This window comes from Carcharhinus amblyrhynchos, chromosome 5, assembly GCF_965287045.1.
Source record: "Carcharhinus amblyrhynchos chromosome 5, sCarAmb.v2.hapA, whole genome shotgun sequence".
Classification (NCBI taxonomy): Eukaryota; Metazoa; Chordata; class Chondrichthyes; order Carcharhiniformes; family Carcharhinidae; genus Carcharhinus; species Carcharhinus amblyrhynchos.
The window spans coordinates 5840220-5855314 of record NC_137328.1 but is presented as its reverse complement, the minus strand read 5'-3'; the positions used below and the strand labels follow the sequence as shown (position 1 = coordinate 5855314).

Here is a 15095-nt window from a genome sequence, read left to right as displayed (position 1 = left end):
CTGCCAACTTCATTCCCTTATTTTCAATAACATGCAGCAGCAAAAAACATTCCAATTTAAACAAAACCCAAAAATAATCAGCACTAACCCGAAACAAAACAAGGTATCATTTAATCCAGAGGGACTCAGATTCAGTCCCACAAAGGATAGTCATCTTCTCACTATAGTTGATTCAAACATATCAACTCTATTATTCTTTAAAAACAATGCAACTTCACAATTAGAATAAAAACACATTAAAATCAATCGTTGCAAATTTTAATACTGAAATTTCTCAAATAGCCATTTGTCAATATGTTGTTGCCTGGATCATTCTGCTGCATTCATACTCTGCAGATTAGTATCTATTTAATGCACCAGTAGGTACATTCTTAAAACAGACTGGCAAGAGAGGGTAGTGATCTCAGCGATTACTGCTCTCAAGTCATTGTTGCTACTGATTCTATTTACAAGGTCAAAATGGAAATCAGGTTTCATCATTTGACCAGTCACAGAAACATACCAATAACCTGCTTGGTAACTATTAACAATCGTGTTTTAAGTTGAAACAATCTTGGATACACACAACTACCTTTTCACCTTCATTTGGATTCTTGTCAGGATGATATTTCAGAGCCAGTTTTCTATAGGCCCTTTTGAGTTCCTCAGCACTTGCACTGGGCTTAACCCCCAAAACATCGTAGAACACAGTTTCCTTCACCATCTTTCACTGTAGGAGTCTGAAAAAAAAATGAATTTAGAAGATAATAAATGTCATAATCTGATGGTATAAAAAGTAGCAATTATCATCACAATTAGTAACCAATCCTAAATCACTCCAGACAAAATGAGGAAAGTTACATCAACCATATTATGATGTTTGGTGATCAAGCTTTCCCATAATGCCATACCAACTCCAAACAGAGCAATGAAATTTAAAATGTACTCTTGGGGAAACCGAAATCACTAACAAACCACATATCCCACAATTTGTATTTATATAGCACCTTTAGTTTAATAAAACATCCCCAGGGTGCTTCACAGGAGCTTTATAAAGCAAAAGATTGAGCTAACATTTGGTCAAGGAGAGGCATTAAGCAGCATCTTGGATAAAAAGATGTTAGGGGAGGAATTCCAGAGCCTGGGGCCTTGGTAGCCGAAGACACAGCCACCAATGGTAGCACAATTAAACTATCAGAATTCTCAAGAGGTCGCAAGGAAATTACAGATAGGGAGGTGCAAGGCCATGGAGTGTTTATAAACAGGGATGAGAATTTTAAAATCAGGCTGTTGCTTAGCTGAGAACCAGTGTAGGTCAGTAAGCATGGGGTGAACAGGACTTGGTGCAAGTTAGGACACAGGCAGGATGGTTTTGGATGACCTCAAGTCTATGGAAAGTAAAACGTGGGAAGCCAGCAAGGCTGGAATAGTCAAATCTAGATGTGACAAAGGCATGGATGACGGGTTCAGAGGCAGATGAGTCAAAAGCAAAGTTTGGCGATGCCCCAAGTTTGAAGTAGATGGTTTTGCTGATGGCCACAGATATGTGGTTAGAAGCTCATCTTGGGGTGACATATGACACCAATCTTGTAAACAGTGTAGTTCAGCCTCGGTTACCACCAAGAAGGATGGAGCCAGTAAGTGGGTTTTATGATGGAGACCAAAGACAATGGCTTCGGTCTTTCCAATATTTTCATTTGAGGGAAACTTCTGCACAGCCAATACTTACAGATGTTGGACAAACAGCCTTACAGAAAAGTAGAGAGGTCAGAGAGAGTGGTGAAATAGAGTTGTATTGGGTCAGTATACATGTGAAAACCAAGTGTTTATTGCAGATGCTGGAATCTGAAACAAAAACAGAAAATTCTGGAAAACCTTAACATCTGTGGAGAGAGAACAGAATTAACGTTTTGCATCTAGATGACCCATTGTCAGTGACAAAGGATCATCCAGACTCAAGATGTTAGCTCTGTTCCCTCTCCATAAGTGCTGTCAGAACTGCTGAGTATTTCAGGATGATGTTACTGAAGACAGAATGGACATGAAGAATGGGAGGAGGGAAAAGACAGATTTTTGGAGGACACCAGAAATAACAGTGCAGGAACAGCTAGTGAAGACATTACACATGACATGGACTACAGTTAGACAGATAAGGATTGAATCAGGTGAGTTCAATTTCACTGTGCTGAATAATGGAAATGCACAGGGAGAAGCTGTGATCAACTACGTCAAAGACTTCAGCTGTGGCACAGAAGACTAGAAGGAATAATTTACCTGTCATTTGTGACTTTTATACAAGCCATTTTGGTACTGTGACACAGATGGAAACCATGATTGGAGAAATTCAAACATGAAATACCAAGAAAGAAGAAAGATTTGGAAGGGGACAACACAGCAGGAAGAGATTGCAAAAGGGCAACAAATGCTCATTTAGGGGTGATATGGTTAGTACTGCTGCCTCGGCACCAGGAGCCAGGGTTCAATTTCTAATCTTGGGTGACTGTGTGGAGTTTGCACAGTCTGTGTATGTCTGCATGGGTTTCCTCCGGGTGCTCTGGTCCTCCCCGCCGCCCCCCACAGTCCAAAGATGTGCAGGTTAGGTGCACTGGTCACAGTAAATTGCCTGTTAGTGCCCAAAGATTGGGGAGGAGTAGTGGAGTGAATGCACTGGGTTAGGGCCTGGGTAAGATGTTCTGTCCAAGGGTCAGTGCAGACTCAATGAGCCAAATGGTCTCCTCCTGCACAGTCAGGGTACTATCCTGTAAAAGGGTTTTTTTTCAGCTTTGAGGATGGGCTCAGTGGTGATTCTCTCACCCCACTCAACAGGGGGCACAAAGTTGGATCCCCACCAGGCACTGCTCCCTCAGCACCCTGGCCCAGAGTTTGATTGCTAACCTTGGGTGACTGCGTGGAGTTTGCAGTCTGTGTGCAACTCCTCTGGGTTCTCCAGTTTCCTCCCATAGCCCAAAGATGATTTTTGATTTGATTTACTGTCACATATTAACAATGAAAAGGATTATTTCTTGCATGCTATACAAAGCATACCGTTTGTAGAGAAAGAAAGTGCTGAATGCGTTACAGCCATAGCTAGGGTGCAGAGAAAGATCAACTTAACGCAGGGTAAGTCCATTCCATGGTCTGACAGCAGCAGGGAAGAAGCTGTTCTTAAGTCGGTTAGGTTATGAGATGAGATTAGGTGCATTAGCCATGGTAAATTGTCCAATAGTGCCCAAAGGTTTGGGGGGGGGGGGGGGGGGGAAGAGGAGGAGAAGAGTAGTGGGGCAATTGCATGGGGTTATGGGGATAGAGCCTGGGTAAGATGCTCTGTCCAAAAGTCAATGCAGACTCGATGAGCCCAATGGTCTCCCCTGCACCGTAGAGATATTATTGAGAGGCAGGTGGTGGAGTGGATTCAGCTTTGAGAATGGGCTCAGTGGTGATTCACCCAACAAGGGCCATGAGATTGGGTCCCACCCAACACAGGGGGCGTGGGCACTCGTTCACGTGACGGGCTGCCGGAACTGACGCAGCGGCCGGCCGGATGGGGAGCGGGGAGAAGGGGTCCGCGTGTCTCAATCACACAGGGGGGAGAGCGCTATCTCCACTCGATAGCGGCTTTCCCCGGGATACAGTCCATCCAACAGCCCAAAAACTGACAGGACTGGAGATCAGATGGAAGCGAGCGGGTCTAAATCTATTTAATTTTAGATCGGAACCGGCGGCGCCTAAACCGGCAGAGGGAAAAAAAACCGCAACGCAGCTATTGTCTCCCCAGCGGATAAAAATAACGAACAATTCCCATCAAAAACTATAACTACAGTTTTAAAAATACTTTTGTTAAAGAACCACCTCTCCCTCCCCCACCTCCGAGGGTGCCGGAATTGCCTCGACGGAAATATTACTTGAAAAATATAAAATAATATTTCCCTCTCCCTCCCCTACTCATTCCGTGAAATGAATTCCCCACTGACGGAGATTACAGATCATTTTTCGCGGGCACTGTCCTGTCAGCGGGTCTGCCCGGCGGCTGCCACTTACCTCAGAGCCCGCTCGCAGCCAGAGGATGTGGAGGCGCCGGCTCGCTTCTAGAAAATTCTGCACTGTGCCGGCTCATCCGGGTCCCCGCCACGCAGCCGCGCGCCGACGTCACCGGCCCGGAAATGCTGGGATCCCGTTACTGAGCATGCGCGGGAGCAGCGGGCACTCAAAATGGCAACTTCACCCTCCCCCTCTACATCATTGCAGCACAATCCCATCCATCCAGAACCTTCTGGAAACTCGCATAACACGTCCCGCACCGCCGAAAGCAGGAGGTAGTTTGCTTTCGTCCTCCTCTCCCCCAACCCCGTTGGCAATCCTTCAGGTTGATCTGGAGTCTCCAGCAATTGAAGACCAACACAGAAAAAAAATATATATATCCTGTTTGTAAACACAATTCTTCACTCACCTGATGAAGGATCAGCGCTCTGAAAGTTTATGCTGCCCAATGAACTGTTGAACTTTAACCTGGTGTTGTGAGACTTCTTACTGTACTCACCCCAGTCCAAGACTGGCATCTCCACATCATAGAAAATAGAATTAAGAGTTGGTCATTCAGTCCTTTGAATCAAACCCCAGGATACTGGTTTGATTCATTATTGTCACATGTATTAGTATACAGTGAAAAATATTGTTTCCTACCTGCTATATAATCATAGCATACTACACAGAGAAGATGCCATGGGAGCAGCACAGTGGCACAGAAGTTCGCACTGCTGCCTCACAACAACAAGGACGTGGGTTCAATTCCCATCTTGGGTCAGTGTGTGGAATTTGTACGTTGTTGGCATGGATTTCCTCCAGATGTTTGGTTTCCTCCCACAGTCCGAAAGATGTGTCGGTTAGGTATATTGGTAGTGCTAAATTCTCCCTCAGTGTACCTAAACAGGTGCCAGATTTTCACAATAACTTCACTGCAGTGTTAATGTAAGCCTACTTGTGACGAATAAATAAGGAAAGGAAAAGATGCAGAATGTAGTAGTCATAGCTAGGGTGGAGAGAAAGATCAGCTTACTCATTGTTAGATAGTTTAAAAAGTTAGAATAGAGTTTTATAAGCATAGACAAATGTAAAAGAATTAGAGGGTACACCGAGCACAACTTGCAAAAAGTCACCACGCTCCATGCCATCTTGAAATCATTCTGCTGTGTGCAACCCTGGAGAATCAGGGACGTTATAAAATAGTTTTTTTGTCATTTTCTTTAAACAGTTTGCCATTTATAAACATACTGGAAATGGAGGAGAGAGGAAAGTTGTTTGGCTAACAGTCGAGCATCATTCAGGATGGCATTGCTGTATCACTGCGTCAGGGACCCAGGTTCAGTTCCAGCTTTAGTCACTGTAGAGTTTGCATGTTCTCCCCGTGTCTACGTGGGTGCTCCAGTTTTCTCCATAGTCCAAAGACGTGCTGGTTAGGTACATTAGCAAAGCTAAATTCCCCCTTACTGTCTCAAAATTTATAAGTTAGATGCATTAGCCATGGTAAAAAGATGGGGTTACAGGAATTGGGCAAAGTCAGGGCCTGGGTAAGATACCTTGTCAGAGAATAGGTTCAGGCTTTATGGGCCGAATGGTCTCTTCTGCACTGCAGGGATTCTATGATTCAATGAACAGGGTAAATTATTTTTCTTTCAATTGGCATAAGTGTTGGTCAACAAATGGCAAAAGAATATGGGCAAATCATATGATGTAACCTCCAGGTATATTGTTACTCACAATACAACACACACTGAGCTGTTAAGTTCAGGGCAGCCTCCCTGTCTCAGTAAGATTCTATGTATGTTTCTGAGTCAGTAAGATTTGTAACGTTCTATGTACGTTTCTGAGTCAGTAAGATTGGCAGGCTCGAGTCACACACAATACACCACCACAACTCTAGATCTCAGCACAGAAATCCAGACTGATCCTCTGCCTAATGCAGTACTGAGGAAAAATGTTAAACTGATAGCCAACCCATGCCACTGAGTAGATGCAAAAGATTCTGTTTCACTATCTTGACAAATAGAAGAAATCGCCCTGGTGTCATCATCAATATGTATCCTTCAATGAAAATCACTTGAATTAACTAGCCATCTAGTTTCTAGTGTGATCTAGAAAGATCACACTTTCTGTTTGGGGAGGTTCACTGTGTATAAACTGGATGCCACTTTTCATTCAGATCAGTGCTTTGGGTTATCCTGAGGTTGTGCAAGAGCTGTATAGACGTAAGATATTTACTTTCCACTTATTTTTTTCGTATCTTTCCCTGTGCAGGTGGGCACGGTAGCAGAGTGGGTAGCACTGCTGCTTCACAGCAGCAGGGACATAAGAACATAAGAAATAGGAGCAGGAGTAGGCCATCTAGCCCTTCGAGCCTGCCCCGCCATTCAATAAGATCATGGCTGATCTGTCGTGGCTCAGTTCCACATTCCCGCCCTCTCCCCATATAACCTTTAATCCCCTCTCTTATCAAAAACCCATCAACCCGCGTCTTAAAAATATTTAGCGAGGTAGCCTCCACCACTTCAACGGGCAGAGAATTCCAGAGATTCACCACCCTTTGAGTGAAGAAGTTCCTCCTCAACTCCGTTCTAAAACCCCCCCCCCCTTTATCTTGAGGCTGTGCCCCCTAGTCCTACTATCCTTTCTGAGCTGGAAGAGTCTCTCCACCTCTATCCTATCCATCCCATTCATCATCTTATACGTCTCAATGAGATCTCCCTCATTCTTCTAAACTCTAACGAGTACAAGCCTAGTTTATTCAGCCTCTCCTCATAGCTCAACCCCCTCAACTCCAGCATCAGCCTAGTAAACCTCCTCTGCACTCCCTCCAAGGCCAAAATATCCTTGCGTAAGTATGGCGCCCAAAACTGCACACAGTGCTCCAGCTGCAGCCTCACCAATGCCCTATACAGCCGCAGCAAGACCTCCCTACTTTTATATTCAATCCCCCTCGCTATGAAGGCCAGCATCCCATTCGCCTTCCTGACCACCTGCTGCACCTGCAAGCTGGGTTTTTGTGACTCATGCACAAGGACCCCGAGGTCCCTCTGCACCGCCGCCTGCTGCAGTTTTTCGCCACTTAAGTAATAACCCTTCCTACCATTATTCCTACCAAAGTGGACCACCTCGCACTTGCCAACATTAAATTCCATTTGCCATTTCCTGGCCCATTCGCCCAGCCTATCTAGATCCTTCTGCAGACTCTCCACACCCTCCGCACAATTTGCCATTCCACCAATCTTGGTGTCATCAGCAAATTTCAACACCCTACACTCGGTTCCCTCCTCCAGATCATCTATATAAATGGTAAATAGCTGAGGCCCCAGCACCGACCCCTGGGGCACTCCACTAGTCACCATCCGCCAATCCGAATAGCACCCGTTGACCCCCACTCTCTGCCTCCTATTTGACAACCAATCCTCTATCCACGCTAACACCCTACCCCCAACTCCATGTCCCCTGACCTTCTGCAATAACCTCTTGTGAGGTACCTTGTCAAACGCCTTCTGAAAATCAAGAAAGACCACATCCACCGGCTCTCCTCTATCCACCGCCCTAGACACATCCTCATAGAACTCCAGTAAATTTGTCAGACACGACTTCCCTTTAACGAAACCGTGCTGCGTCTGCTCTATCAAGCACTTTCTCTCAAGATGCCTCGCTATTTCCTCCTTGATGACGGATTCTAACATTTTACCTACAACAGACGTTAAACTAACCGGCCTATAATTCCCTGCCTTTTGCCTGGCACCCTTCTTAAACAACGGCATGTCCTCTGTGAAGACAGAAACAAAAAAGTTATTCAAGACCTCAGCCATATCCCCATCCCCTACCACTAAGTCCCCCTTCTCATCCTCTAAGGGACCAACGTTCACCCTAGCCAGCCTCTTCCTTTTTATATATTTATAAAAACTCTTGCTATCCTTTTTTATATTAAGCGCTAGCCCAGCTTCATAGTTTCTCCTACCCTTCTTTATCAACTTCTTTGTCAATCTTTGTTAACATTTAAACCTCTCCCAATCCTCTTCTTGCCCACTACTCTTAGCTACTCTAAACGCCTCCGCTTTTAATTTAACACTTTCCTTCACCTCCTTCGTTATCCACGGCTTATTACCTCTCCTCCTACGGTCCTTTTTGACCATCGGAATAAATTTCTGCTGAGCACCAAGAAAGATCTCCTTAAAAATCCTCCACTGCTCCTCAGCAGACATACCTTCCAACGCGCTCCCCCAGTCCACATTCGCCAATTCTTCTCTCATCCTACCGTACTCCCCTCTGTTCAAACAAAGGACACGTGTCCGGGAACCCACTTTCTCCTCCTCCATCTGCACCAGAAACTCCACCATACAATGATCGCTCTCCCCAAGAGGATCCTTCACCACAAGGTCCCTAATTCTACCCACCTCATTACATAACACCAGATCCAAGATAGCTCGCTCCCTCGTCGGCTCCAACACACACTGTTCCAGGAAACTATCCCGGCAGCATTCCAAGAACTCCTCCTCGAGCCCACCGCGTCCAACATGGGTCGACCAATCTATATGTAGATTGAAATCCCCCATAACTACGGCCGTCCCATTCCTGCATGCCGCACATATTTGCACGTTAACAGCCCACCCCACCTCCAGATCATTATTCAGGGGCCTATAGACGACACCCACCAGCGTCTTCCTCCCTTTGCTGTTCCTAATCTCTACCCACAACGATTCCACTTTCTGCTCCTTGGCTCCAATATCATCCCTTGCTACCACCCTGATGCTGTCTTTAATCAGCAGAGCTACACCCCCCCCTTTTTCCTCCCACCTATCCTTCCTAAACACTTGATACCCCTGGACATTCAGCTCCCAGTCCCTGTCACCTTGCAGCCACGTCTCTGTAATGGCCACCAGATCATATCCATTTGTGCCGATCTGCGCCACCAGCTCATCCACTTTATTCCGAATGCTTCGTGCATTCAGATAAAGTGCCTTCATCCCAGCCTTCACCTGGACCCTATTTGCCGTAACGCCACCAACCATACTCACGCCCCCTACTCCCTCTATTATTGGGACATCCTCGGCCTCTACCCTTACCTGTACCCTCTCCTTAACTTTCGACCCCGTAATGTCACCTACCCCCCCCCCCCCCCCCCCCCCCAATTAGTTTAAAGCCCTGTCTACACCCAGGTTTGATTTCCGGCTTGGGTCACTGTCTGTGTGGAGTTTGCACGTTCTCCCTGTATCTGCGCAGGTTTCCTCCCACATTCTGAAAGACATGCTAGTTAGGTGCATTGCCCGAACAGGTGCCAAACTGTGACGACTAGAGGAATTTCACAGTAACTTCATTGCTGTGTTAATGTAAGTCTTACTTGTGACGAATAAATGAACTTTACTTATGTTTGATCACCTGTCTCCTAAATCTCTTACATAGCCAATGTAGTCCAGTTCATCACACAATCCAATTGTCTATCAATTGAATCTGTCTACACTTCCCGCAGCCAGCATTATCAAGGACCCCACACATCCCGGGCATTCTCTCTTCCACCTTCTTTTGTCAGGAAGAACAGAAAAGTCTGAGATCACGTACCAAGTGACTCAAGAACAGCTTCTTCCCTGCTGCTTTCAAATGGGCTTTCAAATGAACCTACTTTATATTAAGTTGATTGTTCTCTTCACCCTAGCTATGATTGCAACACTACACTCTGCACCCTTTACTTCTCCCCTATGTACTCTGTGAACAGTATGTTTTGTTGTGCGTAAGAAACAATACCTTTCACCAATACATGTGACAATAATAAAATCAAAACAGTTCTTTCCTTAGGAAGTTGACTGCTTCAAGTTCTGATTAGCGAGGGGGATTGAATATAAAAGTAGGGAGGTCTTGCTGCAGCTGTATAGGGCATTGGTGAGGCCGCAGCTGGAGTACTGTGTGCAGTTTTGGGCGCCGCACCTGCGCAAAGATATTTTGGCCTTGGAGGGAGTGCAGAGGAGGTTTACTAGGCTGATACCGGAGTTGAGCTATGAGGAGAGGCTGAATAAACTAGGCTTGTACTCGTTAGAGTTTAGAAGAATGAGGGGAGATCTCATTGAGACGTATAAGATGATGAATGGGATGGATAGGATAGAGGTGGAGAGACTCTTCCCGCTCAAAAAAGACAGTAGGACTAGGGGGCACAGCCTCAAGATAAAGGGGGGGCGGTTTAGAACGGAGTTGAGGAGGAACTTCTTCACTCAAAGGGTGGTGAATCTCTGGAATTCTCTGCCCGTTGAAGTGGTGGAGGCTGCCTCGCTAAATATTTTTAAGACGCGGGTTGATGGGTTTTTGATAAGAGAGGGGATTAAGGGTTATGGGGAGAGGGCGGGAATGTGGAACTGAGCCACGACAGATCAGCCATGATCTTATTGAATGGCGGGGCAGGCTCGAAGGGCTAGATGGCCTACTCCTGCTCCTATTTCCTATGTTCTTATAGGTTGCCAGCTGGGAAATGTTAGATGTTTCTAGGGCCACAGATATTGGTTGATCTGTTAAGGGTTCCAGCATTTTCTGTCTTTATTACTGATTAAAGCTGTCCCAGCCAGTATCAATAAGCACTAGATAAACAAAACATGTGAAACAAAGACAGAAAATGCTGAAACCACTTAGTAAATGTTGTGTAACATCCATGGAGAGTTGCAGGGCTAATATTTCAGGTACAGTGCCTTTCTACAGAGCAAACATTTTCATCTTTCTAACGAAAGGTAACGTAGCTGAAACAGTAACTACTTATTATTCTCCGTAGATACTGTACTGGCATGCTGAGTGTTTCCAGCATTTTCTGTTTATGGTTTCAATTTCCAGCATTTGGGTTAATTTGACTTTATGAAACAAAACAGTAGCATGGACAGCTCTGAAAGCCATTGTGTTCTGAGGGAAGATTGAACACTTTTGCCTTTGTACAGTGTCTGTAATATCATTATCAGAACAAAAATGAGTTATACAGGAGAGATAAACAATCACTGGATGAAGGCATCGCTGGCAAGGGCAGCATTTATATCTCATCCCTAATTACCCATCTGGTATAGGCACACCCAGAATTACATTATGGAGTTCCAGAATTTTTGATCCAGTGACAATGAAGGAATAGCAATATGTTTCCAAGTGAGGTAGGAGGGAAATTTGCATGAGGTGGTGTCTCCATTTGCCAGCTTGCTTGTCCTTTTAGGTGCTAGAGGCTGAAGTGCCATCATTGAAACCTTGATGTGTACCATATTCTGTGTATTGATGATGGAGGGAGTGAATGTTTAAGGTAGTTGATAGAGTAATGATCAAATGGGCTGCTTTGTTACTTGTCACTTATTAAATTGAGTTTGAATGTTGTACAAGTCTGTTTTATTTCACGCTAAGAAGTCTCAGAACACCAGGTTAAAGTCCAACAGGTTTATTTGGAATTATGAGTTTTCAGAGTGTTGCCCCTTCATTAGGTGAGTGAGTAAACTGTGACAGATGAAGATGTGGGGGAGAGGTAAAATTGAGAAAAAGAGGGAAAGGTATTTTACTTTTCTACCCCTCCCACTCTTTCCCCCTATTTTCTTCCTGCTTTCCTTCCCCTATTTTCTCAACTTTACCTCTCTCCCACACATCCCCCTCCACATTTTACCCCTGAATTAAGCTTCCCTGCCATTCCCCTGTCTTTTGCACCTTCTATTCTCTCTATGGACTGACATTAGCAGCCTTTCCTCTTGTTTTTGTGGATATGACATCTTTAATTTCCACCCACCCAACCACAGTATAAATATCTTCCACTTTCTATGCCTTTTAGCTTTGACAAAGGGTCGTCTGCACTCGAAACGTCAGCTCTTTTCTCTCACAGATGCTGCCAGACCTGCTGAGATATTCCAGCATTTTCTCTTTTGGTTTCAGATTCCAGCATCCGCAGTAATTTGCTTTTATCCTCACATCTGACCTTATGGTGGAGGAAAGGTTATTGATGAAGTAGCTGAAGATGGGAGAGCCAAGGACCCTACCCTGAGGAATCCTTGCAGTTGTATCCTACAGCTGTGAATTGACCCCCAACAACTATAACCATCTTTGTGTGTGCTAGAGTTGTGAAATCATACTTTATGGAAACAAATGACTATCAATTTATAGGCTGCAAATTATTAATTGAATTTTTATAAAGACTCAAATCGCATTTCAATGACTTATAATCATTATCAAAGATGGTTTCACATTTGCATCACCATACCTTCTACATTCCAAGGTCATGAAGTGGAGCCAACATGTCCACACAGGCTCAGTAGGTATGCTACTTTGAAGGAATTTGGATGGGGAATCTCCTAATAATTAGCAAAGCATCCAGATAATCACTTGGCTGCTCAAATCATTGGAGACAATCCAGCATTAAAAATGATCCTTCAGAGAAAAGACTCTGGTCGAAAGGAAAATTCCCAGCCTTAATCTAATCAAGTTACAATTGGAATACAGTCAGCATGATCATATTTGGGACACTTGATAATTGGCAATAGATACAATACCAGAATATGAAATTGAAATAAGTACTAAGCAAATAGCTGTTTCACATGGAAGAAATGATCAGGGCTATGGATGGTGAGTGAGGAGGCAAAAGGGTAAGTATTACACTGTCAGTAATTACATGGAAAGGTGCTAATGGGAAGGGAAGGGATTTTAGGGTAACTGAGCTGTGGAAAGAAAATAGTCCCTGTTGAAATGGGAAAGAGAAGGTATCTCTGGTGGGGTGATGGAAATCATGAGGTGATTCGTTGAATGTGGAGTGGGGTGGGGCAACGGCGGTGGAGCTGAGGACAAGGAGAACCCCGTCATGGTTCTGGGATGATGGGGAAAGGGAAAGAATAGCAGTGTGAGAAATGGAACATTCAATTACCTTGGTAACAATGCTGGATGGGGGGGGGAATCCTCAGTTGATGAAAAGGAGAGACATCAAGAGCACTGGTAAGAATGTTTACATCATTAGAGCAGATGCAGCACAGACAGAGAAAGAATGGTGCAGAAGGAGAACTTGTATTTATGTGATAACACTTGTCTTATCACAAAGTAATGAAATATGCCAACTTTAATTTGCCTAGCACCTTTAACATAATGAAAGGTCCCAAAATGCTTTACAGATGCATTATAAAACAGAGCCACATGACAAAATGATAGGTCGGATGACCAAAAACTTGACCAAAGAGTTAGATTTTAAGGAGCAACTTAAAAAGGAATATTAAATAGGGAGATGGAGTGGTCTGGGAAGGGAATTCCAGAGCTCGAGCCCTAGGCAAATGAAGACATAGTAATTTGATGGAGCAATTAAAATTGGGGATGCATAAGAAGCCAAAATCAGACCAATCATCTAAGGTTGTGTGGCTGGTTGAAAGGAAGGTGGAAAGCTAGGGAAAGATCACAGGGAGCCTGAGGGTCCATGAATTGATTTCAAACCTATAACAGGTAGAACCCTCTGTGCCTGATCCTCTGCTAAACAATCATTTGAGAATGGCAAAAAGGAGCTACTTTAGGACCTTTCTGGGCGAAGCTTGATAAGGTGTATTAGTTTACCTTATGGTTTCTGATCTGGTACCCTATGAAGCCAGACTAGACCCCAACAATTTTCTATTTTGGCACTAGTGTGAGGTTAAGATGTTTCAAACCAGGCTTGATTTTATTAACAAACTGGGAAGCTTTAATCAGAACAAACTTTATTTAATGACTCAGTTTAACTATAACAAACAAAATGGGTGGCAGAGTGATTAGCACTGCTGCTCACAGCGCCAGGGACCCAGATTCAATTCCCAGTTTGGGTCATTGTGCAGAGTTTGCACATTTTTCCCATGTCTGTGTGGGTTTCCTCTGGGTGCTCTGGTTTCCTTCCACAGTCCAAAAAACACGCTGGTTAGGTGCACTGGCTATGCTAAATTCTCCCTCAGTGTTCCTGAACAGGCACCAAAATGTGGCAACCAGGGGACTTTCATAGAAATGTAATTGCAGTGTTAATGTAAGCCTACTTGTGATACTAATAAATAAACTAAATTTTAAAAAAAAGCTTAACCTTAAACATGACAAGATACAATTCTTAACTAACCTATCAATTCAAACAATATTCTTCTTATAGTCTTAAATTCTTCTTTAAATTTAGTTAGCAAAACACATGTTTACTTGCTTGTCTTAAGTTACCAGCCTTAGGAGCTTTTAGAAGAGAGCTTCTATGGGAAGAGAGAGAGCAAGAGACCTGTTTCTTCTGGCAGCTTAGGCTCCAACTCCCTTTAGTTTTGAAATGAAACTGAAAATAGCATTACTTTCCTGCAAACTTTGCTCCCCCATTTACCACATGATTCTGCAAATCTAGTCTTAAATCTCAGGACAACCTAAATAAACAAAAGGTCTATTAGCTCTACGAAGAAACACATTCCTAGGTAAAATCAATTATCAGCCTGCATTCTTAGCATCTGCTGCACGTTTACCTGGTAACAAAACACTTCCTCTTAAAGCAACCCTACCTTAAACACAGAATATATCAAAATAACACAGTATCATCACAAATGGGATGCTGGTTAGCGTTGCTGGCTCACAGCACCTGGGTTCAATACTGGCCCTGGGTGTCTGTCTATGTGGAATTTATACATTCTCCCCATGTCTGTGTGTGTTTCCTCCCACAGTCCAAAAATGTGCAGGTTAGGTGGAGTAGCTATGGTAAATTGCCCCTTAGTCTCTAAAGCTGTGTAGGTTAGATGGATTAGCTATAGTAAATGCACAAGGTTATGGGATGAGGAGGAGAAAAGGGCCTGGGTAAGATGATCTTTCAGAAAGTCGGTGCAGGCTCGATGGGCTGAATAGCCTTTATCTGTACTGTTGGAATAATAGTTCTAAGGCATTTTCATCTGTGCCTATCTTGTGAAACAAAGTATTATGTGTGAAAGCGTGGAGAAGAGAGAAATGGGAAGATTTCGAACAGAATTTCGACAAACTCACTTCACCTGCCTGGATCCTGGGTCGGTTGCCTTTTGACTGGATGGTGAAAGGCCGGACATTGGCCAACTTTCAGCAAGGTCCCGCCATACCAAGATGGCGGCCGCGCGGCTTCACTTCTCCGCCGCACACATGCGCCAACCGGCACAATTGCGCAG

At 44.2% G+C, this 15095-nt stretch overlaps 1 protein-coding gene across 4 annotated transcripts in view; it reads right to left on the bottom strand.

The window, feature by feature from the left end:
- LOC145342865 (dnaJ homolog subfamily A member 1-like) overlaps window positions 1–15024 on the bottom strand; it is a 28315-nt gene extending 13291 nt beyond the window's left edge. The window contains exons 1-2 of one of the 4 annotated variants that reach the window (XM_080188400.1): window positions 14941–15024; window positions 572–719 (exon numbers count right to left, since the gene is read on the bottom strand). In XM_080188400.1, coding sequence (XP_080044526.1) covers window positions 572–703 — 132 coding nt within the window. In that variant the 5' untranslated portion in view covers window positions 704–719; window positions 14941–15024. Of the gene's footprint in view, window positions 1–571; window positions 720–4017; window positions 4130–4659; window positions 4893–14940 lie in introns of those variants that run through there. The other 3 variants (XM_080188401.1, XM_080188399.1, XM_080188398.1) reach the window with 3 other exon arrangements.
- Window positions 15025–15095: the final 71 nt, after the last annotated feature.